The 27,595-nt window shown below is 41.1% G+C and overlaps 1 protein-coding gene across 5 annotated transcripts; it reads right to left on the reverse strand.

The window, feature by feature from the left end:
• Positions 1–362: 362 nt before the first annotated feature.
• Positions 363–27,489, reverse strand: LOC143351528 (cell growth regulator with RING finger domain protein 1). Of its 5 annotated transcripts, none has more exons than XM_076783121.1 (6): positions 27,257–27,489; positions 18,405–18,562; positions 4,506–4,677; positions 4,248–4,389; positions 3,553–3,660; positions 363–3,075 (listed from the first exon to the last, which is right to left on the reverse strand). In XM_076783121.1, the coding sequence occupies exons 1-6, from the start codon at positions 27,262–27,264 to the stop codon at positions 2,623–2,625; spliced, it is 1,041 nt and encodes a 346-aa protein (XP_076639236.1). In that variant the 5' UTR covers positions 27,265–27,489; the 3' UTR covers positions 363–2,622. The 5 variants fall into 5 exon arrangements, with proteins under 5 accessions (XP_076639236.1, XP_076639237.1, XP_076639235.1 ...); XM_076783122.1 differs by lacking the exon at positions 27,257–27,489 and adding an exon at positions 25,970–26,189; XM_076783120.1 differs by lacking the exon at positions 27,257–27,489 and adding an exon at positions 23,994–25,077 and having other exon boundaries at positions 18,405–18,582.
• Positions 27,490–27,595: the final 106 nt, after the last annotated feature.

A 27,595-nucleotide genomic window follows, 5' to 3' on the forward strand; every position in this document is an offset into this window, starting at 1 on the left:
ACACAAAGGAATATGTTGCGCTACATTTCAACCCTTTGCGGTTTCGAAACATTTTTTTATATGTATTTCGTTTCAGCAGATCCATGCACGATTCATTTATTTCCCACTTACAACCTATGGTTCATATCTACTTCCTTTTTATAAGAACGAAACCATAATTTACGAAACGAAACCAAAATTAAATAATATGTTAAGGAATCTTGCCTTAACACTTCGATGGCTTTATATTTCACGCGAAGACTATTAGTGTTTTCTTGGTTTGACTATTATAGCCAGTCACAAATATAGACATTAATTATGAATGACTGTACTTTTTCTTAATTAGATATGAAATTTTATCCAGACACGAACGACACAGCGTGACAGCATGAATACGCTTTATTAAATAAATTATATACAGATTCTCACATACAGACATTATCGCATCATCGAAATGCCATACTAAATAAAATATAAATTAGGATGTTAAGATCTTCGACTACAATAACATTGACTTCAGAGGCCTTTACTCTTGAATTAGCACATATAGTTCCATATACTCCCATACTTCTACATAATGGGGTTTGCAACTGTATGGTAAACTCAATCATTTACTTTGTGATCGTAAACAGAATAATTTGTAAAATTTTGGTCTCTAGTATTTTCGTCGTCGGATATTATTCCAAATCAATATAAGGAAATTAATAATAAAAAGTTGGGGAATACTCGAACCTTTTTCTTAGTTAAACTTTAAAAGCAACTATGATGAAACTTTTCGTTTATTCCGAACGGTTTCATAATGTGGGTAAAATTCCAATTAATTAATTACAAACCCCCAGCAAAAGAGTATTATCGTTTTGTTCTATGCAAGTGCCTAGGAGATATAAAAAAAAAGGCTGATAACATGTATGTATTGAATGTGAAATCTAAAAACGATTTCATGTTCCTGTTCGCACCGCTCCAATTCCTTCCGTTATGATGCCCCCGAATTTAGGGCACTTTTGTGTATCTGGTTACATAATAGATGTTATTACAATTATCACAGTCTGTGTATTTACAGTTTAAACGTTAACGCAACATCCTTCTTAAATTAATTTAGCAACGTTCTTATTTTTGTGTAGCGCTTTTCATAAGAACTTTACGAAAAGTGGGCTCCTCCATCGCTGCACATGGACGGCAGAGCATTCGCGAGAAAAACAAGACATTCTTTCAGTCAGACTATTAATCTGTACGGAAAGAACAAAGAAATAGAGGGGAGGGAGAGGAGAAGAATACTTTAAAGGCATGCAATATCGGAACTAATATTTCTATATCTACCGATAAAATTTGCGTATCGTATGAAATAATATCAATAACTTAACCGTTAGTTACAATCTTAGAATCGGACACGTCTTACTTTTATCTTGTATGTACACCTTAAGTATTTATACAACGTTACGTAGTAAAAATCTGAAACGTTAATCCGAGTTTCCGATTTAGAAACTCCTCTTCTTCTTTATCGAACGTTTCCCTTTCTCTCGTCTGGCTTATCGCAAATTTTTTTTACTTTTTTCACTCTTCAGCTATCTCTGAAGGTTATCTTAATCGCCTAACAAAACATCCTCGTCTCCTCTACGATATTGATCTCAATCGTGAAAAACAAAAATATGGAGAGAGAGAAAAAAAAGAAAAAGTTACAATGACAAGGCAATGTATTTCTTATAGCAGAGTCTACGAGACTCCACAACGATGAAGAATGAAATTCGAAAGAAATATATTCGAACGATCGGTTCGCGCGTTTTTTGAACATTCCCGAAACTGAAAATGTTAAATTAATCAATAATTGTTTTAACAGAACTTCTATCTAACTTGCATTCCACTCAACCCATTCTGTCGTACTTAAACTTTCGTTCAAATGACAATCCGATATTCTCTGATTGTGCAGTTCGGTGCTTCTTCCGAGCAGGGACTTAAAATTAAAATGGAGAATACCGGTATAGGAACCGGTATTCAGAAATACCGGTGATGTTTACGATTTTGAAATTTAATTATAATTTTCAAGATTCCTTTTAAGCAGAGGTCAAAACGTCGTTATTATACTTACTGGCAGTCTCATACCGAAACCGATATACTACTGAGGTTGCTGTGCAATTATGATTCGCCTGACAGGTAAGTCCCTGCTTCTGAGACTTTGTTTCTTTTGTTCTCGGATCACACAAGCTTCTCCGTTTCGTCGTCGTAAAAATTAATGTCCTAGCTTCTTCGTGATCCCGTTGCCAGACTCTGATCGGATCGAGAAGAGTTAAAGGGTGTTCTTCGACCAAGAGACACTATTTCCAATCGAATTTGGGCGTCGCGTTGAAAAACGACCATCGACGTTCTACTCCGCCTCGTGTATGTGCTCTGTACATCCGAAACGAAATAACACCGAGAGCATCCTCGTTTCTTTCGTTCCCGGATCACGCAACGAGCTTCTTCGTTTCGTCTTCGTAAAAATTAATGTCCTGGCGTCCTCGTTGCCAGACTCTGATCGTATCAGCAAGAGTTAAGAGACACTCCTTCGAATGAAATCTGGGCGTCGCGTGGAGAAACGACCATCGACGTTCTGCTCCGCCTCGTGTATATGCTGTACATCCGAAACGAAAGAACGCAGCCAGCATCCTCCTATCGCGCGAACCCGAGGAAATCGGTGAGCCTGTCGTTCCAATCGTGCAGCCAGTGGGTCGGCCCGTGGCTCGATTGCCTCTGTTTGCAGGGATTTATATCCGACTCGAGCGGCATGTACTCTTCGCCTCTGATGCAGAAGTAACTTTTTATAGGGCTTCTGCACATGGGACACCGATCGAGCTTCCCGAAACAAGAGGCGCAGATGCACGTGTGCCTGCAAGGCAGCAGCGCGCGCGACAGCGGAAAATATTGGCAAACAACGCATAATTGTTCCCCTGCCGTGTTCCAAAGCGATCCCTCGGGATCCCCGGTGCCAGAAGCAACCAGGGCGCCTCTCGTCGAACCACCGTTGTTGTTGCACGGCTCTGCGAGCGCCAGAGCCGAGCCCAAACCCGAGGACACGTCGCCCTCGTCGTAGTTTGTCGAGTTTCCGGTTGCTAAATACAGTTGCTGAAACAGAAATGGTCACTTCGATTAGATAGGCGACTAGTTTTTCACCGACACGACGGATTTTTAGTTCTCTAAGAGTTGCGGACGTTGATTTCATCATACGTTTCTAATTGGCGTGAAATAGTTATTGCAACTGGTACAATGGAATCTTGGTTTTACTTGGGTATGTAGAATTATCAAAGTAAAGGTACAGGATAAATCTTAACCAAACGAGAACAGACAACTGCTACAAGGCAATCAGAGATGTTCCAGAAAAACAGTCCAAGCCACTTTGATCCCACTCTACTAGTTGATGGCTACACCGTTATGAACGATTTCGTATTAACCAGCTGTAACTGTACCAACCAGCTTGGATAGCTGTATCAGTTTATTAGGTTTCTAGTATCGGTATACACAATACATATGAAATACTAATTAGCATAGTTATTAGTCGTTAAGGAAGACATATAAAAAAAAAAGAACTGAAAGGAAATTCACCTTAAGGCAGGACAACTGGCCGTTAGCTTGTTTCAGATACTGCGCCAGAATCGAGGTCGGTAACGTGCAGACGCTATCCTTGATGTGAACGACGTTCACCAGTGCCACCTTCGAAGAGAAAGGGTAATAAAGGTATTTGGGCTTTCACGGGCCGGGTTTTCTTACAGTCGATAGTCTTTGAGGCTTTCAGGTGCCAGCTATATCCTTTAAAAGTTTCTGATCAGAATGTTTACGGTCACAATATCAATATAATACAGATAAAACCGAAACGATAATCGGGACAAAGGATTACTACTGATTTTCTTTAAAATACTAGTATACTCGATGCTCGACAGATGCAAAACAATTATCAAGGCTCGTTGAGTGTCTACGAAGTACTGAATCGCCTCAGTAGAGTATAGAAAAATAAAAAATATCGTTTTACTCTTAAATTATTATTAGACTATAGGTTTTTGAAAATTAAGATTTCCCATAAATGCATAAATATCTACAGTCTAGTTATTATTCACAATGTATGAAGGAAACTACGCAGGAAATGTATTCCACTAGTGCTGGGCGTGTTAATGTATCTTTCATTGCCACAATAAAAAGCTATACGCAAGTCTTATTATTAAAATATAAATAAAAACAGGTAAATTGTGCATGGAACAAAATATAAATAATGTTTTGAATCGCTACGGGTCAAAGGTACCCACGGTTTCATCGGGATGCGGGTCCCCGTTGTCTCTGCGTGTCAGGAAGATCACCAGAGGATAGCAAAGACGCGGAGGAGTTCCTAATTCCAATTCCGGCGCCGGAAGCGACAATCTCAGCGTCTCCTCCCCGTGGGGTTGTCGTCTGTATTTTCCGGGTCAAGGAACAGCCAGTAAACGTAATAATTTCGCGCTTCTCGAACGACGTAATTACAATCGACGCGTGAAAAAAAAATCATCGTTTCTCTTTGTAAAGGATACGTTTGGGGCAGCGTGAGGTATTGCGCGTAGCCTTGAAGAAGAGTGCCGTTCAAGGACGCGTCTCTGAGGGTGCTCCAAGGCTTCCAAAGCGCCAGGTGAAGCTCTCTTATGCTGACACCCCAGATTGCTTGCAGAGAATACTCCACTTGACTCGACACCTCGCATTCAACCTCTGCAAAAAAGAAAACGAGAGAAATAGTATCAGTTGTCTGTTTTTACCACGGATTCTCCACTTCTTCTCGCGAAAAAAGGAACGCATGCTTCTACACCTAGCCTATTCTGCAAATTTACTAGATTTTTTTATTCTTAAAGTCAACGAAAACTTCCGGTCGGAAAAATATTCTAATCGTTATTAATCGTAGCGTTGGCTCGCCGTCTTTGCTTCGCGGATCTTCCTTTCTTTTTCCCGGAAAATCCGCAGAGCAAAGGTGCCGATAAACAAATTACGCTTTCAGGAAATCTTGCTCGTGCGTACGAGCATTGTACCGTGTAGGACCGTAATGCAACATCCTGTCGAATCATTGTTACGCAACCGTCGCGTCGACCAGGGCAAAAGAGAAAAGACGCGCAGGAACATTGTTTTTTTTTTTTAGACTCGTGTCTTTGTTCGGTTGCACGATATAAGCTCGATGACTGCAATTACCGCCTCCTCTCCGCCTCCTACTTTCATTCTTATTCTCATAATGCGTAATTGCCACTTTTATCGCGAGGAAAGAGACTGGACTATTCCGGACTCGTGGAAATAAACAAATTTTTCTCCCCCAGCGTCATTACACTCTAAATAAAAGGAACGGAATCGAGAGCCTTCCGATTACGAGTTCTGCGATTCTACTTTCATTAACGCGTCGATGAAACACGTAACTTGGAAAATTGTTTTCTAGATTTAACAGCGTCGAAACCAATTATTTTATTCGACCAATATTTGCCTTGCAATTTCATAGAACTTATTTACAAAAACTTGGGATTAATTCGACGAATCGCGTGTCGTAACGCAGAAACGACGAACGAAGAGTCACCGGTCTTAGTCACTCAATTTTTAATTTGCTCCTATTACGATGTTTTTATGAAACGTAAAGTTCAGCGTAAGTATCACAGTATACCGTGTGCTTCTTTTGCATAAGAGCCGTATACAGATTAACGGCGTTCGCATGACCATAACTGATCGGGATGGTAATTTATGTGTGTTTTTCATTATTACTTCTGTCGAAATTCCTGTTGTGTTGTGCCCGTCCGATGCTATGCAATGCAAAACGATCGAAAAGAAATTTCAAGTCTAAAATGATTTAGAATCGAGCCGAAATAAGCGTTTCGGAATTAATGAGACGTTTGCTAAAAATAGTTAAACTTGATCGATCGCGACCGTTCTTCCGTTAATTTCTTTTCAATTCAATTAGCACACTAATTATCTTACATTTTTTTCCTAATCGGTGTTAATTCATCGGCCACTAATCGATACACGATTAATGCGTTTGTCGTAAAACGTATCGACGAGGTCAGTGATCAAACTGGATTACCGGCGGTGCCTTAATCTATTAATCTGGGAAAACGAGTCGACTCATCGTTTATTCAATGCATCTTTCGATCTTTTTTCTCTTCTCTGTCGATTTACCTAATGATCCAACGGTGTTTTTAATTATAGCGGAGTATTTCTATCGGTATAAACAATGGCGTACTCGCGTTTACTGCCGGGTATGACGCGTCGAGCGATTCCCATTTATTTTTAACTATGAGTAGACAGGTGTTTTTTACGATCGAGAAATTACCCAGTCTATAGATTGACTGAAAGTCGATCATTATTTGCTGGTTAACAGCATTCTCTGCAACGGGAACGAGTTTCGTGTCCCCTTAACGCCTCGTTGCTCCAGAATAAAAAAAGTTCAAACAATATTAGCGCGAGGGAGTGAAATTTGCGCAAACATGCTGAAGACATTTTTGCACCTACATACACCGGTGTGTACAGAGACATTGCACGAGTGCAATTCCTTCGTGAAACGAGCCGCGTGATAACAAAGGACTATTTTTACACCGCGTCTCTCTTCGTACCATCGTCGGTTCGAGCCTGCACGTTCGCAACAATCGCACATAAATATTTATGCCGTTGTATCCACTCGAAATTGGCCGATCAACGTTCTCGTCGTTTTTTTTTCTTCGATCACGTCAAATAAATAATCACCTCCCGCCCGTGATTTCGTCTCGTGCTTTAGCAAACAATCCTCGCGCGGAATGGAATCTTGCCGGGAGGAGTGGCAAAATTGATCGCGATTTTATTTATGACCGAAAACACTACGCGTCCTTCGATTTAAAATTGTATCAGAATATCTTACATTACGATCGTTAAGATTGTTCTAAAGTCTTTATAACGACAGAACGATTCGATCCGATGTGCTTTGAATATTCTCTATGCAAATTATGTACAAACGATGTTAACGATCCAGGGAATAGATGTATAAAATAGTCGTAAAAGTTTGTTAGAAGCGGTAATACAACTAATTGAATCGCAAGAACCACGAGTCTATTTAGCATTGTCGGACACGTACATAAAACGAAACAATTTAGAATACGTAATTCACCCATTTCCTTAGCATCGTTCGAACTTGTTGTTAACCCTCAGTTTTTAAGCTAACAATTCTAAAATATTCCTAATTTCTAATTACAAATCGTGAATTACTCCGGGAATTATAATTACAAAATGAAAGAATGCGGCAACAGCTGGTTCAAAATGGCCGCGCATCCGCTGTAGGAAGGTTTAACGTTCGACGATGAGATAGAATGTCGAATCAGAGTTCGCGGAAACGAATCGGAGAAGGTCGATAACGCGAAAAGAAACCGTAAAGTGGGCCACTTGACCGAGCTAAAGACTCGAATCGTAAACCTTGTTATTACAAAGACGAGTTGTAAAACTGGGTAGAAGGACAGGCTTTAAGGACAGACAATGCACCGAAGGATTGTAAACGTTGACAAAAGAATAAGCGACCAGCGGTTCGAACAATTATTGCTCTCGTGGATTGCAGTGTAAACATACGGTTCAGAAAGTAGAACTGAAAACTGCAATAATGGAGATAATAAAAGCTTCGATTTTAGTGCCTTACGGTCGGCCAGTTACGTGGTTATCGTTTCCTTGTTCTCTTTTTCATTCATGAGACCTGACACGACCGAAAAGCTTCGAATTTTTTCAAACAAACGCCAAACTTGAACAAATTGTGTTCTCTCTAATAGTAAAACAACTTTACGTTTCGTTTGTAAACTCTGTAAATTAGAATCGTTCACACGTATTAAGAATTATGGTTACACCGAGGTTACTACTGAAATTTTTTACAATGTCTGGAAATATACGATATCGATAATGGTCAAGGAGGAAGTAGCATCGACGGTGGCAGAATAAGCACAGTAAAAGCAAACAGCAGGAACATCCGGTAATGTTTTGGCAGACCGACAAGAAAATATTGAAAGAACGAAGCATGCAGTGACGCATAAATCAAACATCGATGGCCGAGGTTGGAAAAGGCGCCGAAATAAAGGAACCTAGTTCGAACGCTGCGTAGAAACACAATGGAGGAGACTAGCCGAGAGATCCGGCACTGTCGAGACTTAAAACAAGCGCGCGCCATGACTCATTTTCAGAATCGATTTTCTCGACGAGAATGTCGGACACGACGAAAATTCTATTCTACGTTAGTCGCTCGGTTCTACCACTAAGATTTCGCGCGAGAGATAAAGAAGAATTTTCATAATTTTTTTTATATTAAAAATAATTCCAAATTTCAAGTGCCGGTCACCGGTGATCGACAGCCATCGCGTCGAAGGCACAGCATCTCGCAAAGGGAGAAAATACAGCCTCGACTTGCCTACGTGACTGTCCAAGCGTAGTACAATCAAGGTCGACGCGAACGATCGGACACACCACGCCATTTATATCGATCTCCTGTCTCCTGGTTTTTTCTCCTTCTTCCGCGGAATACGTGTCCCTGCTAACGAACGCGTGCAACGATCCGAGAATAAAAATAATTCCCGTTCTCAGGTGTGCGCGACGAATGTTCGAAAAATTGCTCTCCGTAGAGGTGTATCGTTTTCCTATTCGACCACCGGTCGATAAAGTATCGCTGGGTCGCGTGGGACCAATGTTTCTTATCCTCCAGTCAGCGGGCCCCAATGGGACCATAGATACGTTCTATTCTGAAATGAGAAACGATAGCAATTTAAACGGTACGATATATTTCGATACGTTCTACGCAGAGTACAGCAGAGACGGAGAGACATTGAATACGGTTTTACGAGTCGCAGAGAAAAAAGGGACAGAGTAAGAAACCTCGATAGTCGCTCGAGTGTGAGGACACGCGCTACCGGATCGGCGAAACAAAGGAGAATGCATCGAACGCGATCGAATCGTCGTTTCGCGGATGAAACGTGACGCACACAGACGTTCCTCGTCAGCGATATCCGTGAGACGCGTCAGAAATCCAGAAAGACCGTACCAGCGAATCGAATCTCACCTCGCGAAGATTTATCGGAGCGCGTTTTCAAGGATGCTGTGCCTTTCTTTATCTTCGTACTCGAAGATATCGTCGTAACGGCGATACGTATCGACGCCTCTTGTCGTACTGCGTCTTTTCGTTTCCGAATACTGGCACCGTTTTACGTCGCGTCTGCACTCGTTGCGGCCAAGACGACTCGAACCTTCTTTCTGTTCGAGAAACGACCCAGTTAACCGGATGAATTCCAACGGCTCGAGTGCCCGATACGTCGTTTGTAGATGAGCATGCACGAATTGTGCTGCTACATCAAACGAGACATCTACGCGTATTGTTTTTGCAAAAAGTGGCTTATTTAATCCTAAGAAGCCGGATAATTTGCACAATAAGAATTGTGTAATCACAAGACAAATTATATAGCAGGATATAGAGACATCTCGCCAAAAACGGACAAACTGTCCACTCGACTCTATACATATATCGCGTAGCATGTATGTACATGCTTGGCTCGTCGACTGTTTATCGGTTCATTCATGGAAAGCACGTAACTTACGTTCTACGACGATTGCGTCCAAATGGAAAATACCCGACAGATTAACGCGCTATGCGCGGGAAATGTATTAATACCGATACCGTTGACTGACGTCGTATACGAGTAGATCTTACATCCAATGTACTTTTTCGGACCATTACCCTTTTCGTGTCATTTGCAACATTACCAACAGATCATAGAAATGAACACAGGAGGAAGTGAGACACAAAATGAGATTACAGAATTTTTTTCTCGAAAGCGCGTAGGATTTCGGGGGTATGACTATTCACCAAAAATGGTTGTAATTGTCCTCGGCAACTAAAAGTAATTTTTTTTAGAACGATTTGAAATTTTTTAATTTTCGCGATAAATATTTTTACGAACTTGTTTGAACAAACGTTTATCGTGTCGCTACTAGAAACGACGTAAGTCGAGGGTATACACAAGCAAATTTCGATAATTTCCCGCGTAGCAGAGCCGCATAAGCTAGTTTTCTATTCGTCGATCGATCATAGGCGTGGATATGGCTTGAAAATTTTCGTCGTTCTTGGCGCGTGTTCTATTCGAACGTCGAACTTGAACTCGGCAACCTTCGACGTCTATTTTCATCGTGTGGAACGTATGTAATACGAAGAGAAGAAAGAGTAATTTCTCAATTTCTCTGTTACATCGGCGTTACGGTAATCGCGTTCGCGCTCGGCCAGTTTCTACACGCGAGGAGTTCAACCGAACGTCCGAAGCTCTTTCGAGCAGCGAGCGGCTGAAACGATCCGATTTCCACAAGCAGTTGGTGCAACCAGGCGAATGGATTAGCCGACCTGCCCGGATTATGCAACGCCATTTGACAATCGTTTGTTCCACATAACTACTCGTCATCGTTTTTACAATATCCTTTGCAGCAGCTGTTCTTAACGCGTTAACCCTTTCTCTCCAAATACCGTATTGTAAACAGTATACAGGATGTTCGACCATCCATGGGAAAAATTTTAATGGGAGATTCTAGAGGCCAAAATAAAGCGAAAATCAAGAATACCAATTTATTGATGGAGGCTTCGTTAAAAAGTTATTAACGTTTAAAGTTCCGCCCATACTGAATTTTTTTCTCGAATATACGTAGGATTTCGGGGGTATGTCTATTCACTAAAAATGATTGCAATTGACCCCTGCAACTAAAAATAATTTTTCCGAGACGATTCGAAAATCTTTTTTTTCGCCCAAAATTTTCAGCACTTACTCGAATTTTTTTTTCGAAAATGTGCAAGATTTCGGAGGTATGTCTATTCACCAAAAATGATTCTAATTGACCTCCGCAAACGAAAATAATTTTTCCAGAACGATTTGAAATTTTTTCCACAAAGTGGACATGATAAATTTCTCTTTTTACTTAATAAAAAAAAAAGTCTTTTTCCAGGTGAATAGGTATAGTCCACTTCATGGTCATGGAAATTACTTGGAAACATTTATGAATAAATGAAGCTGTGTTACAAAACTTTTCTAGCAAACTATACTTGGTATATTAAGGGAAAACCCTGGATAGATGGATTCAGCGACCGGGAATATTTGAAAACTTTTGCATTTCACCGTCGCTCAAGATTCCGTATCGCATAAACCGATGATTGATAGCATTGTTATCGTGAAAGCGTATTTTATGAACGGAAAGTCCTATCACTCATGGAATAATCTTCACAACTCCGTACTTGGTTATCGAGACTGACGCATGCCAGATCGATTACCAAACGATTTACTGTCTCGAACAGTATATACAATCTTTCGATAAATTCTAAAAATAATTATACGCGCAAAAATTGCGTGTTCAACAGCGTTCGATAGTATCAAAAGGGTTATGGTGCGCGACTACGGTCGAAATCTGACTTCGAAAGTGAGCCAATAAACTGTTCCCTGGAATTTGGGTTAATAGCAGTTCGGTAAATCGAACGCTTCGGACTTGAACACTCTCGACTTGCTGGTATTAAAAACCAGTTTTCAGCTGAGTAAACGGCGCATTACGAATGCCACCATCTTTTATCGCTTCACACATGTAATAACGTAACATTATTGCCAAACCGAGCCTTATCGTAGTTCGATGCGACGCCTCTATGCAGTTGTACTCTGCCTTTTCACCGAACCCAAACACGACGATCCACGTTTCCCTATCCACTGTCCTATCTACCTTTCGAACACCTCATTTTTGCGCTCTGAACTCGAGCACTCGACAAAATATTGTTTACGTTGAAATACGATTGTAAGGGGGATATCTACTTCATAATGTTTCCCATTGTTTATGGATACCCGGGGATATTTAACGATTATTCGATGTATAATAAGAATGTTTATTATCTCAACATGCTGTTACCTTGATGCAATATCTGGTCTCGACTCTTCCTCGATTCGTGCCACGAAACGCGTCGCGTTTCCGCGTATAACTAAAATACTCTTTAAATGTTGAAACGGGATATTATGTATGTTTACCATAAATTATCGTAGCTCATACGATGCTTTCTTATTTTAATTTCATTGTTCTATCAATCTTAAAAACGCATTTTCTATATCGATTATAGAAACACGGTTCGTAGGGGTCGTAAATCAATTTTTCCAAACTTCCAGACCAGAACGATTAATGTTTCATCGGCGATGGTTTCGAATACTTTCGCGAGCTGTATAAACAATATTATTATAACAACGACGATACGTTCCATGTCCCAGTCCCGTTATCTGTTTCGCCCAGAAGATCGATGGTAACGGGAACCGGTGTTCTCGCGAGACTAGCAATCCAAGAGGCTCGACCGAAGTTTGGGAACACGTTCCGTTCGTTTTCGAAACGAAGCCAAAAATACATGTCCTTGTACAGGAAGAAAATGTTTTTGCTCTTTCGGACCGCGGTTCTTTAGAATGTCCGATTCGATACCTCGCTTGCTACCGCGTTGGACGATCTTGGCAGCTTTCACTTTCGTTCGCACCGAGCTCGCGTGATCTCGAAGCAATCTCTTCGACAGTGGCCTCTCCCCCAGCGACGACAATTTTTGGCGACCAAGAGGACGCGTGGTTTCCGGAAAATTGGCCGTATCCGGTGAATAACGCGAGACGTCGCTCTTCCTCCAAACGTGGCTGGTATTTCAACTTCAATTTTTTATTTTATCATACCGATCCTGATCTCGAGGCTTTTAAGCTTGGACGTTTCTTCTTTCACATCGATTCTACGCAGAAGATACCTTTTAAATTAAATGTTTCGTCGCCACACGCTGCGTAGGTGTGTCTACTTTTGTCGATGCTTATCGATTCGATCGACACCTGTGTTTCTTATCGCTCCATCATGGTAAATATCGTGGATCTAGGACAGGTACGTCAAACTCGTTTGGTCTGAGGATCAATTTGCATTTCGCCGTGATTATCTTACGACAGTCTAGTAATTACGAACGAATATTATAACGATCGCCCAAATTAGTTTGACGAATTGCTGATACAATTTACAGAACGGAACGTACACGGAAGTTGGTGCGATAACAGTTCACGAAAATGGAAATTCCGTTCTTCGAGGAAGGTTTAGCGACCCGGGGGGTGCCCCGAGGAACGATAAACATTCGCAAGAATTAGAACTGGAGACACTGCGTCGTGGTCTCTCCTCTCACACATGACCTGGAAACCTCCTTGGCTCGCGGAGATATCTTGTAGCCAGACGAGAAGAAAAAAAAAAAGTTGAAAGTGGGCTTGTTATGTAACGATTTTGAGTAACGTCATGGTCCGGGACAACACGGTAACATATTGCTCGAGGCTCTCTACTTACATTACTTCGTCGAGCAATGCAATGCGTGTTGTCAACGAACTCTCGATCGTCTAAACTATGGCGGAATCGAGGAAGATCTTCCACCGACTATTCAATTCTAAGCAATTTAATTTTATTCAAGGGGAATTTCAAACGACTAGGCTCCTCTCATTTCAGAAGGTTCCAGCGTCCAATCATTGGTACACCGTTTCGTCGAACCTTTCTAGAAGCCACGAAATTGCACTTAAGGCGTAATCTCCGGATATCGTAATGTGAAAAGGCAACATTAGCGTCCCGTATCTTTAATACGATGTCTAACCTTCTGAATCAACACGAACGCGCGCGATTTGGCAATAGGTTACAGCTGTTTCGCATTTTCTCCCCGGGTACCTGTTCAACGTACCCAGGTCTTAACGAGCCAACGGAGTCGCGCGGAACGCGTAAATTATCAGAGGCGTTAACGACCGTAGGCGTTTCGAAAACGGTGGCGTCGTTCAAAAAGACGAGGATCGAGAGATTCCGTATCGGCCAACGATCACGACCGCTTATTTCTCCCGTCGAAGGAATCTTGCAATCGACTCGCGACGTTACGACACCGTTCGGCTTTACCTTTCGTAACTTGGACCACAAGCTCCTCTTCTCTCCCGATTCAATCGCGATTACGCGTTGCACAATGTCTGTACTCTTTAGCCGGAACGCTTGTCAAGAGATAGACGCGATGTTTGCACGGTAAAATGCCAGCCAGAAACGAATATGCTTTCCGTGTCTCTGCCGATGAACTCGAGCGTTGAGCAATTTTCGGGACGAACCGATGAACTTGATACGCATAGCCATCCTCATCGCCATCGAATCGCGAATTTTTCAAGGCAATTTTTCTCATTTTTCACATTCGAAACCCTGGCGAACCGCTTGCAAAATGCATTAGCGTTTTAAGCAATCGAATTTGACATCGTTCTAAACTTTTTGCCCCTCCGTAATGGCCGAGCATCAACGACTAACTTTCTGATTATTAAGATGATTCTCGTTATCGTGCCAGGCGGGGACGCGACCGAGGAAACGAGTTGGAAATTCTGGTTGCGTTGTTTCCAAGCTGCTTGGAAACGCGTATTTAGCAGCACCTGGAGCCTCGGGTTTATTAATAATGCCTGCATCGGATACGACCGAGTGGAAATTGTTTCATCTATTGTCACGTAACTTACGTAACGCTGGTGTGTTCCAGCAAGAGAACGCCGTCCTCGATGAACGAGACTAAACTCTGTTATCGACCCTCACGGTTTTTACATGGTCACCTTTGGCTACGGGCCTGGAATTCGAAAACACCTTCTGCCCTTGCCTTGCAACGTTTCCACCTGGCTACGTCTTCGACTAGTCTCGCGGAGGAAAAATTTATCGTTCTCGCGTGGAACTTACCGGGGGATCCAGCCACGAGCAAAACGACACCCTTAAAAATGAAATTAAACTCTATCGAGACCACGTTTAGATTGAATTGTTCTCGTCGGAAAATACTGGATGTTTCGATAGTAAATAAAATTATTCTAAATTTTGTTATATTTGCTGAGAGAATCAGTAGCATTCAGAATCTAAAGTGCTAAGTTTTTTGAACAGTATTTTTGAGTCGAAGGGGCATTGCATAGTCCATTGTTGTTCCAGACATCGAGATATCGAAAATAGAAACGCACTGTCGGAAATTATCGGGAGAAACGTTCGATTACCGTGACCGTTTATGAGCGTTTCGAAATCGTGTCTCTTGGGTGATAACTTTAACCTTTGAAGGTGTTGCGATATCGTGCATTTATGCTCGCTTGGTAACCGTGTACATCGAATTGCTTCGGAGAATCTTCTTTAGAAAAGCATCTTTTCGAAAGACCGGACGCTCGAACTCAACTATTCATCGCTCCTTTTGAATCTATCCTGTAACAGATTTCTAAAAGCGCCTGGAACTCTCGTTAGCCATATATTGGGCGTCGAATTAGCAAGACTCGTCGAATAACTTTCTACGGATAGCTAATACAGAATAAACTAACTTTTTGCTCGACTCTCTTTAACGAATCAAGACTTCTTTGCTTGATAAATTTTTTAGAAGTAAAAATAGTTGTGAAATACGAGTTCTCGGGAACCCGTCATAACACGAACAGAATTGGAAGGGCCGAACTTAAGGCACATATATAGAAATGTTTACAAGTAGCCGCAAGTAGTGTTAGTGCGATGCGTCATTTATTTCTAGCTCAAGGCAAGCTCGAATGACACGCGTGTACTTTTAAGCGAGTTTAAGATCCCCAGATCAGAGAACGGAATATATTATCCGCAACCTCGAACCTGATTACGAGGAAAAAACGTTACAGGAACACCTTTCAACCTTTCGCTGCCAACTAGCATCGACTTTGCCCGAGAGTACTAGCAACCAGGGACTAGTAACGAAATGGAAAATACCGGTATTTTTCGATTCTACTCTCAGGATGCTGCCCCGTGCGATTCTAGTCTCGTTAGATCGATGCATGTTGGATTGTTAATAAATAATCATTACAAAACTGAATCTAACAGTGAGAAACACTGTCCATTGTCTGCATACGGAGACCGTATTGGCACCATCGGGCCTAGGGGCCTGGATCTGCTTTGTTATCGAGGGCCAAAGAGTAAAGTGAAGACGTCCTTTCGAACCATTAAATAAAGTTTCACTTTTACTTATAAAGAGTACTACTTTTTCACCCAATTCCAATAATGCAACAACGAAAAACACGAAATTAATTATTTTGCATTCAAGGAGAATCTTCTATCCAGCTTCTATCGTAAAAATAAATTGAAAGCAAACATTGTACGTACAAATTTGAGGAAGCATTTTCGAGCGAGAAACTCGCAGAACTTAATAATGGACTCCGAGAACGAATAATCGGTTTCCGTGCGTTGTTGTCCGTTCTAATTGTCAAACTGTCGGATGTTACGCGTTTCCCGCGAAGCTGCGTACCGCCCGGAAACGTCACCGAGACAAATTTCCCGTCCATCATTCCAATCAATTGCGCGTATTTCCATTAGCACGCGACTCGATGCGCGCGTGATCGAATCGATTCAATCGGGAACACGTGCTCAGCGCGTCGCGTCGGTTCCCGATCCGCACCGCGGATCGAATAAAAGTGCAACACCCGGATCCGCGAGTCTGGAGGATCTAGCTGCGCGCGCAACGAACACGCCAACGATCCATAAATCGCGGTTTAATGAATTTATCGAGGGTCATCGAGCGTCGAACATATATCACTGGCCCCGCGAACGTGACCGACTCTCGTCGTGTTTTTTACCTGCATACGTTATCGCGATTTACTGCATACCGATTCTCCTCATACGCGGCAATAATCGATGGGAATTGCGCTAGCGAATTTAGACGAAAAGGAAACTCGATTCCGTGTCGCGAGTTCGAGATACGAGACGTTGAAGTTTCGATGTTACTGTTCGTGATTACGATGATCGATCTTTTTTCTTACGATAGAGTCTCGGGGCGAATGTTAACTAATTAATTTTGAATTTTGTTAGTAACAGTATACAGTTACTCCTAACATTGAGTGGGTAGACAAGTTTTGGTCTGTATCAGTATCTTTTTGTTTCGTTGAGAGTTAACGTGGAAGATGGAGAGTGATGAATGTAATTTTTGTCGTATTATCGGTAGGATAAAAAGGGAAGTACCATGCCAAGGGACAAAATTAAATCTCGAGATGATAAAGGCTGCCCCCCCGGGTGTATCGATTGTCGTCTCTACAAGTTAAATGACTCACAATGACCTGGCCAAGCGGTCAAGGTAACGTTTCGTAACTACAGGTGCCTTCACACCTGCATACCAATCACGAGGATAGTGGGTACGTGGGATGAGGGAAGGGGAGTCGTATATTTTTTTTTCTCCTTACGCGTGTCTGTAACCCACTTTCGGCCCGGTCGAACCGTACACTCTCCGTTCATTTCAGTTAATTAACCGACGACGAATTGCGAAACGCAACCCCGCGTGTTCACGGAGAACCAGAATTTGAACCGTGCAACCGCTTAAAAATCGTTCGTCGTATAATTCGCGAACGTGAACCGTTAGGTCTCTCGGGATCTGCTCCGTATCGTTATACCAGGTGTCTCTGGAAACGATGGTCTCTCCAGGAAGATGGTTCGAGCAGCGAAACGAAACAGAATATAAAGTTCAACTCGATACGAGTAACAAATTAATGCAAAGCAAGTAAATTTCCAACGAACATACATACGTAATTAAAATTCATGTCCAATTAGGTATAAATCGATTAGGTAAACGTGTATGTAAATATAGGTAAATATGCAATTAGCGATTACGCTAAAGGTGCGTCCATCCAAGATTTTGTTTTCCAACGCAATTTTACCATCGGAAATCGCCTCCCTCGCGGAGACCAACATTTTTCAGGGACACCCTGTATCGTCGTCCGCTCTAAACGACGCGTGAATTTTGACGACAGTTCAAACGCCAGCGAATACTAATACTCAGAAAATTATACGAAATGCAGGCAAAGCACGTTCGCGCGTTTCTACATGAATCGCGCGAGATATAATCTTAATCTGATCTTGAAAACCGACGAGTCTTTTATACATTAATGGCGATTTTTTTTACTAAGTCTCTAATGAAGCGAGGATGTTAAATAAACGAACGTTGAAAGAAATACGTCTTGCTCGTAAAGTATCAATAATTCATGGCTAACATTTGCAATCACTTTGCACTATTATTTAACGCTAACTAGAAATCCTTGGGTAAATATAGTAGTGCAGTTTATATTAAATAGGAAACAAAAGTGTTAATGTTTACTGGTGTTTGCAAAATTCATTTCCTGAAAAAGATATTAGAGAAGTTTTGTGCTTAATGGATTCTCGATGGACATCCGTGTATCAGTTTTCGTTTAATAGACGATCTATTAAAATCCTTTGGGAGGCAACCAATTTGCCGTCGGAGTAAAAAATTTTGTTGAAATTTAATATTAAAGGGTCTGAAAGGATCGTTGACGTTCAAATATCTCGAGGGGCAATTTCTCAATCTCTCGTTATTAATTCTATGGAATCACTTATCTTGAAACGTCCCGTCGAGTAGCGAAAGAGGAAGAAAAGGAAAGTTAAATGAGAGAAACAAGGTGTGCGTTGACTAGACTCACCGGCGTAAGTGCTCTTGAAACTTTCGTGAAGCTTGAAGGTGAAGGGAATGTGGACCTTCATCATCTCCATCTGAGGTATGCGTGGCGAATGTGTCATTACGTTTCCACTCCCGCCGAACATCAATTCGTCGCCGTGAATACGAAGTACGATCATGTTCCTGCACAAAGGAATTGTACCCTATTTTTTAATAAAACCGTCGACTGCTTCCCTGCACGTTACAAATCCTTTTACACAAAGGGGATTATTCTACTGTAAAAAAAAAAACGTGTATCTTTAGGTATCGATCACTTTTGGTCCAAAAACTATACAACTGTTGGAATTTTTCACGCATATTGACTCCCACTCCTACTTAGAAAATACAGGGTGTTCGACATGGGGATAATTTTGATGGGGGATTCTGGAGGTCAAAATAAGACGAAAATCAAGAATGCCAATTTGTTGATCGAGACTTCGTTAAAAAGTTATTAACGTTTACAGTTCCGCGCAGCTATATGCAGATTGCCGTTTTACAGGCGGAACTTTAAACGTTAATAACTTGTTAACGAAGTCTCGATCAACAAATTGGCATTCTTGATTTTCGTCTTATTTTGACCTCCAGGATCTCCCATTAAAATTTTTCCCAAGGATGATCGAACACTCTGTATGTACAAATTGTTTCGAAGTTGAATATTAACAACTGGACATTCTGCGTGTTATAGAGCGTGGTAAGCTTTATATAAGTAGCGTCGGAAGCTATATTTCTTGGTTTTATGTCGTTGCAAAAATTCTAAATTATACACTGCGGAGGCATGCAACGTCCCGCACGAGTTCGAAACGATTAGGTGATCCTGGAGAAGTAACAGTAAACTAATTCTCTTTTTATCGGTACGTATCCCGAGTAACGGGCATAACATTCACATATCGAGACTGGTTCTGTAACATTTCTCATCCTTTCGACCTACTAAAATTATCTCCGATTCGCTCGAACGATCGAGACGCGTGTAATTATTATTTACTTTTATACTTCGATACAAGTCATGTTTCTTTATTCGCACGATTAATTCGAATTGCTCGAATAATCGAGTTACATCTACGCGCAACGCGAGCTAAGCACGACGAAACGTTCGTTAGAGTTTTTGAAAGAAAAATGCTCGCAAGCCGTTTCGCCACGCACTTTAGCGTCGGTTTCCACACGAACTTTTATCTCTTTGTCTTCGATGGACGTTACGAAAGCTCGTGGGATCAAGTGAAAACGTCGATTTCAAAAATCCTGCTATATTCGACCGTTTCATATTGCACAAACGAGTTTCGTAATAAAGCTAATGCTGCTCCGCAGTCATTGTGCTCGGTGAAACGGTAACGATGACGAAGCATCGATTTTAACATATCCGATAACTTTCTTAGCAATGATATATGCACGATGGAACTCGTCGATCGATTAGGTAGCGATACTCTCTTAATATCGACCGTGATTACAATTTTCTTTGTGTTTCTGTTCTACCTCGATCCTTGGTACAAAGACGATTATCTTAAAAAAGAAAAATGGATTCGTCCATCTGTGCTTAATCGAATTAGCGAACTCTCAGTGTTATTCATCCTTCTGAATGAATCAAGGTGCGAACGACCGCGTGCATTATTCGACTGCCAATAACCCCGCGGCCATGAGGACGTGTGCACGTATCGCAACATCGTAGTGTTGTAAATTATTCGCAAGAGTATCGACAATGAATTTCTGCATGTTTACCCGCCACGGGCATAGGGTCAAACTGTCCCTGGCAAATGACTTTTGCCAGCAGCGATCATTCTACCGCAGATTACAAAAAGATATTCGTCGACGCTTTCACAAACCGATCCACACACGATCGAATATCTCAAACAATCTCAAACAGCGTATTTAAAGTACCAGTTTGATCGACTAAAGAATATAGTATCACAGAGAAACTAATAAACTATTAGGATTGCCCTGGTACACAAACATTATCGATTAACGGGTAATTGTCTCCTATCATTTGCTGCGTTACAAATTGAAAAGTGTTTCTCTTACGCCCCGACTGAGTTCTACTTTTTAGAGGAACGAAACTTAACATAGATTTTCGTTTTCAGTCCGCGATGGACTTTCTCTTCTCAAACAAGCGAATCCGTGCGTTCTTCGCGAAGTGTGTTAACGATTTGTAGAAACAAAATTTGTGGATCCGAGCACCGGTCACTTTCGACTCGACGGAACCGGCCACGTTTCACGGATCTATTTTTATACGTGGCAAGATAATATTAGGTATCGTGAAAAGTTGGTCACGATTCTAACTCGAACTATACGATAAATTCGTTTAATATACAGGGTGTTCGGCCACCCCTGGGAAAAATTTTAATGGAGGATTCTAGAGGCCAAAATAAGACGAAAATCAAGAATACCAATTTGTTGATGGAGGCTTCGTTAAAAAGTTCTTAACAATTAAATTCAAAAATTTCAAATCGTTCTGGAAAAATTATTTTCAGTTGTGGGGGTCAATTACAATCATTTTTGGTGAATACACATACCCTCGAAATCCTAACCAGTTTCGAGAAAAAAATTCGAGTAAGTGCTGAAAGTTTTGGGTGAAAAAAAAGACTTTCGAATCGTCTTGGAAAAATTATTTTTAGTTGCAGGGGTCAATTGCAAGCATTTTTGGTCAACAGACATACCCCCGAAATCCTGCGCATTTTCGAGAAAAAAATTCAGTACGGTCGGAACTTTAAACGTTAATTACTTTTTAACGAAGTCTCCATCAACAAATTAGTATTTTTGATTTTCGTTCCATTTTGGCCTCTAGAATCCTCTTCTAGAATTAAAACTTTTCCCAGGGATGGTCGAACACCTTGTATAAATAATAAGGGCGCCACCTCAATTGTTTTCTGGAATCGCATAAGCGGAACTGAAAGAATTATGGGTCTCTTGACCTTATTCAATTGAAGACAATTGCCGTCGTGTTGACACTGGTAGGAACTTGACTAACAATGTCCACTGAGCTCGAATCGTAAAGTAAATCCCGCCTCTATCGCGAGAAACTAGGAGGAAAAATTGCACAGGCGATATCTCAAGCAAGAATGAGCCATTGTCGATAGCAACGCCGTTTTGCTTGTGTTGCGAGTTTGATCGCCGATAAAAAGGAAAAGAATCGGGGAAAGGGAACTCGCAACGCGAAACCCCGAATCAGGCAGCGTGACGCGTAATGGTGTCCAAACTATCGCTCCATTAACGCGTTCGTTGCCGTGACGGTCACCGGTGACCGGCACTTTTAAACCTACGACACAGCTTTCGTTTCGACGATGAGTCCAACACAAAGAAATAAATAAAATTCAACGAATCGACCGTCCACTAATCGATAAACATTGTTATTTCAGCGATCGTAAATCTTTTCCGAACAATTCTATTTTCGATCGCCGAGAAAAACGTTCGGTGCACACTCACCATCGATTTATGTATCTAATTAAATATCTTTTTCCTTGTACGCTGCTTTGCATATTTATAAGAACCTGAATCTTTCATGTTTGGAGCGATAGGAATATCGCGAAGCACGTGAATCCGATTGAGCAAATGTAACTTAAAGTATGACTGTGTATTATGAATTTATCGGTAAGATAAAGCGGTAAAAATTGTAACGAGCTAATCTATGAACACACGGATATATCGATCTTCGCGATACTGTTTAATATCCGTTCGTAAGCTGTTAGTTAAATAAATCGACGATACCGGGGTACAATAAATTAGATAACTGATTACAATTATTTGTGAATCGAAATTTTCAAAATGGCTGAAAACGCGACTGTTGCTGAGAGATTTGAATGCCGGTGAAACGATATGTATCTCACGGTGAGATCTATGGGGACATACCCCGTCGTATTATTTGTAGAATAATCTGATAAACGTCCGATTTCGGCGAACGTCGAAAATGTTACGACGTAATAGGCAGCACGAGATACTACCTTGCGGTAGATAATGATCGAACTCGTCAGTTCCTTGCTACAGCTGTAACACGATAAACACATTCCGGCAGTCTCCAGTCTCCAAGTAGGACTTGTCCCCGTACCTTGGCGACCTTGGCAAAAGGAATCGGTTGCCACAAATGGCTGGTTGACAACCATAATGGTGCAAGACCAAATTTTCGTTAACGCTACCTTCGAAATCTTGGCCAACGATGTACATTAAGACTATACTAACTTACTACAGCGTGCATTCCTTCAATTTTTATATACGCGCATTTCTTAATAACAGTTAAAAGCTAAAGCTCCGTAGTTCTCAAATATTGCGTCATTCTATCGTGGATAATTTTAACTGGGATTTGTACACTCGACCCAGAACCGTTGTCGGTAAAAAAACGTGAGAAAAAGAAAATAGAATTCAACGGGTAATGCACATTGCGTAATCGACGATAATTATGCAACCGGAAAACTCGAATAACGGCGTTAGACGCTTCTCTAAGGGTCGCTAATTTGTCGACAAATATTATTATTGACTTGCAAAATATTCTGCTGTACGTAAACCGAGAAGGCTCGACCAGTACGAGGCTTTGATGATTATTATTGACATCTGCCAATATCCGATGTTTGCTTTTCAATTGGCGCGATACATTGTTAACCCGTTGCGCTAAGATAGCTGGGCTGCGTTTTCCTGCACCCACTGTGCAATGAAACATCACCGAGAGTACGTCGACCTATTTCCAAAGACTATACCGAGCGTCTCGAACATACTCGAACCGTTGAAATCCCTTCTAGCCTAGTCAACGAAGCCCAATTGGCATTTTCACTGCCACTAAGGGACCGAGGACTTCTCTAAGGGCCAGGACCTTTCACTACGAAAGTAAACAAAATTAATTCTCAAGTTAACTTGTTCGAAATAAATAAATCTATACGTCACTTTTCGTTGCTACTCTGTTAAGTATAGAACATTTAATTACCTTCTTAAATAATTGTTGCTTTACATCGGCATCAACATGTTTTGAATCGTTCAAATGTCAATGTAATTACACATGTGGTAACGCAGTATACGCAAATCGTATAAAAACAACTTCCGCTACGCTACTTTCGAAAGATCCTCACGGGTATCTGAAAGTAGCTCTGTGACCTAATAAAATTAATTTCACCACAATGACTCTTGATCCTCGTCCACCAGACTCTGGGTCCACTTGGACTCGTGGAAACTACTCGGACAAAATTAAATAGTATACGCTTGAAAAATTACTTGTGATCTGTATTAATAAAGAATTTATAAATATGGTAACGAAACAATTCGATTAGAATCCTTGTGTTGAAGCTTGAGAAAGTAACGTGCTTTTGCTGTTTTAAAAAGATAAGTTTAAATGCAAACAAAAAAATATGTACGTGAATAGGGGATTCGAACTCGAGCCACGAGATTGCGAAGCTACGGACATACCCACTGGCCTATCGAGCTAACGCAAAAAAAGAACTCGGATGTCAACAATACCTGCGACATGGACTCAACAACCTAAATCTTAACGTTAAAAATCTCGATGCAAACGGTTAAACACTGATATCGAACTAGGTACATGTCAAAAGGTTTGTTGGGATCGAGGGGGTCAGGGCATGCGTTAAATCGCAGATAAATCCATAAATACCTGATGATGAACAAGAAGACTCCACAGAAGCATATCGAGACTGCGAGCACGAAGAAAATGTTCGACAGCTCTGCCACGGACACTAACATTGCCGTCATGATATTATCGCCGTGTTGTCCTCCGTGCACAGCACGCACACGCACAACGACGACACCACCTCCCACGTATTAACCTCACTTCTAACGGTGCGCTGTCAAAGTCACCGTCGCCGGCTGTGTTGCCCTCGAGCACTGCACACAGCGTTTTGTCGTGCGACGTGTGAACAACGTTGTAGTAAAGGCGACTCGACGAGCTGTCAGAGTCGCATCGCGTATCCGAATTCTCGTCGCGCGTATACTACGCCACCCTAACCTCATCGACCGACTCCCGTGGTATGCACTAAACGCGCCAATTAATCGCACGACGCTCGGCGAGAGAGCCTAACCTTGCATCGAGGCCAGCGAACGACGAAACGATTTTCTCGCGATCAAACGTCGCGGATGTTTTGGTCGAAACAACGCGCATTCGACTCGAGGCGATCGTCTACCATAGCGCGGAATACACGAACGAAGCGCGATGCCAGTGTCCCGAGCGGGTTTTAAAGATCGAAGGAACAAGGCACGCGATACATACTGACACGGTCCGGATAGATCGATTAACCGGCTGGTACACCTTTGTGCAAGTTTTCGTGGCGTTTCGTCAAGGATAAATCGCGTGCGCGAAGAGAAAAGAGCGGATAAACATCCAACGCGTATTACCCGTGGCCTGAGACTGACTGGCGTGGTAACCGCGGTGGGGGACGACTTATACGGTTCTGTACTTCGCGAGTTTTTTGCTGGCACGTTCGTGCGCGCGCTTCGGAACATCGACCAATACCGGCGCGGATACGTAATCACGATTAGCGACAGGCATGTGTGAACGGAATTTAATTTTTAAATTGAAACAAATTGTTTTGCCGCGCTCACCGACGATTTGCTCGTTCATCGATGTACCTAACGAGCGACTCGATTAATTATTAACGCGAACGCTGAACGTATTAACTTCTTCTTAACCCATTAATTGCCAGCTTTTGTTCGAATAAATTTCTTTATAAAATTCTATAGATTTCAGTTCTCCAATGCCTTTAATAAAAATATGTTTTTAAAATAATAATATGTACCATGTCTACAGGCACATATTAACCTTAGAACCGTGGACAATAACTGCTAATCAGTTAAACGAGCGACTTCATTTTAACAATATAATTATAAACAACACTATTTTTACCATAATTTGTCTATTGCCAACTTTGCATTTACATGCAAATAGTTTGTTAATGCAAATTATGTTACTTCAAGTTCAAATTTGATGAAGCATCTTTTGAGAGGGAAGAGGGCTCCAGCCACGAATCTCATCCTTCATAGGACTTAATTTTTTCGTTTAGCACAATGAGAACTAACTTTAGAATACTTTAATGTATTTTCTTTTCAACGAACTTGAACTAAACGTGCAAAATTAGGTATAATAAAAACTAACAATTGCTGCTATCTGTATTGAATTGTACGAACTACCATTATGATGGACGATGATAACTGCGAAAAATAGATTTGCGTCTGACTGCGAAATATTGAAAAATATATGTTTCTTTCAATACTTCTGGTATTATCTAAAAGAATTAATTGTTCAAATTCTTCATTGTTTCATAGGTTGAGAAATATTGCACAAAATTACATTCGACATTGCGTACTATAACAATATCGAATACAACATTAACGTACTCGTATAACGTATTTAGATTGATTTATGTATAGATTAGAAAACGGAAGGTTTGCATGGATCCTGCTTTAAACCTAAATTGAACTAAATTCTCTTTAAAATGCACCGAGAATAGTTTTCAAGGATAGGAACAGCGGACATAACCTCGACTGGCGACATCTAGTCATCTGTCGTTCCACGAATCAACCGAAACAGGTTTAACCTTTTCACCGAATAATAATCGAATATTAATCGTGCAATACCTTAAAATCGTTCTCTCTGTCTCGTCATTGGATCATCACTGTTGTCAGAATTAATATCATACGAGATAAATTCGGCGATGTCGAAGTTAGTCGGTGTCGACTTCGAAGTGTCTGGAAGAGTGCAAGGTAAGAGTCCAATTTCCGTCGTACCAACATCACAAGGATTTTAATCGTCAATTCTTTTCTTTAAAGGTGTCCCTTTCTGGTTCTGGAAGTTATGCTCTCGCAAACAAACGTTAAAATAACTCGAAACACAAATTGGACAAGTTCTTATGGACCAGTGATCTCGGCAAAATTGCTTAATCTTGAAACATACTGTAATTTGTATGATTCTGAACAAATTTGACATGGATGTAACAATGGAGGTATTTGTTCAGAATCGTACAAATTACGATGCATTTAAAAACGAAGCAATTTCACCGGGATCGTTAAAAAGAAAAAAAAACGTGAGGCGTCCTTTCTGACCTATCGTTACCTAAGTGACATCTGGTAGACGTAAACAATATTACTCCACAGTTATCAACACCTGCTTCATTTATAATCTAAAAATATGTTATCTTCTGGGAAATAAAGATTATCTCCAACCAGGATATTCGAAAAATTGTTAAATAATAAGCTGACACGGTTCAATAAATAATTCTAATAAATCACGGTTCTAATAGAATACATTTTCGTTGCAGGGAAACTTGGCTTCGATACTCCGTAAATCCTCGGTCAGCGACAGATAAGACAAGAGTTTCGAAACGAGGAGATATCTCAGCCTCGTTCACCGACTTCATAATCGAAAAATAAATATTTATTCGATGTTTAAAGCGAAATTATTTAATTATTTATTTTCGTAACGATTACGATTTATTTGAAATTGCGTACACTCCCGAGTTATAAGTGTACACTTGGTCTAAACGTTGTCAATATTTGAACTATCGTAACTTCGTGAAAAGACGTCGTACAATAATCTTTCTAAAGTCGTTTTAAAGACTGAACCTTCTACTTTCACATTCCTATGTCGAATTTTCTCGAAGATCTATTTACACGTGGAAGCGAATGAAAAAACGCATGTGGTATTATTCTAAAGAATGTTTAACATTTAGAATTTTGTGGAAATCGTTTGGAATTCCAAACACGTTTAGGGTAAAACGTCATCTTAGGGACGATGAAAGTAGAAAACGTTCCGACCAAGTGCCCTTATGACGAGCAAGTGTACGTGCACAACTTTGCGTCCCGATTGTAATAAAGTCTCCTGTACAATAAGAAAAGTGGGGCGCGCATTCGCGGCATTCAATTTACCGTGGCATTTGCTGCAGCAGAAATTTCGAGATCCCGTTACTCTATTATGTTGGAACTCACTGCGTAGAATGCGGTTGCCGACTTTGCAAATGTCAAACGATTCGTGTTGCACCGCTGCGAATCCTGAAATTTCAAAAGAAAGTCCCAGTTAATCGCGCGAGCCAATAAAATGCCACGAAAACAATAGATCAAGCATATCGAAAATAAAATTACTCGACGTTCTCGTTCTATAGTTCAGTTCCATCTTAGTTATTCAGAATGGAAAAGGATAAGGCGAATCATGACCAAACATAGGCAACGAGTGACCTGTAAAAGGATTTGTTTGAAACTGGAACAGCC

The sequence above is a fragment of the Colletes latitarsis genome, chromosome 2 (assembly GCF_051014445.1).
Source record: "Colletes latitarsis isolate SP2378_abdomen chromosome 2, iyColLati1, whole genome shotgun sequence".
NCBI classification, from domain to species: Eukaryota; Metazoa; Arthropoda; class Insecta; order Hymenoptera; family Colletidae; genus Colletes; species Colletes latitarsis.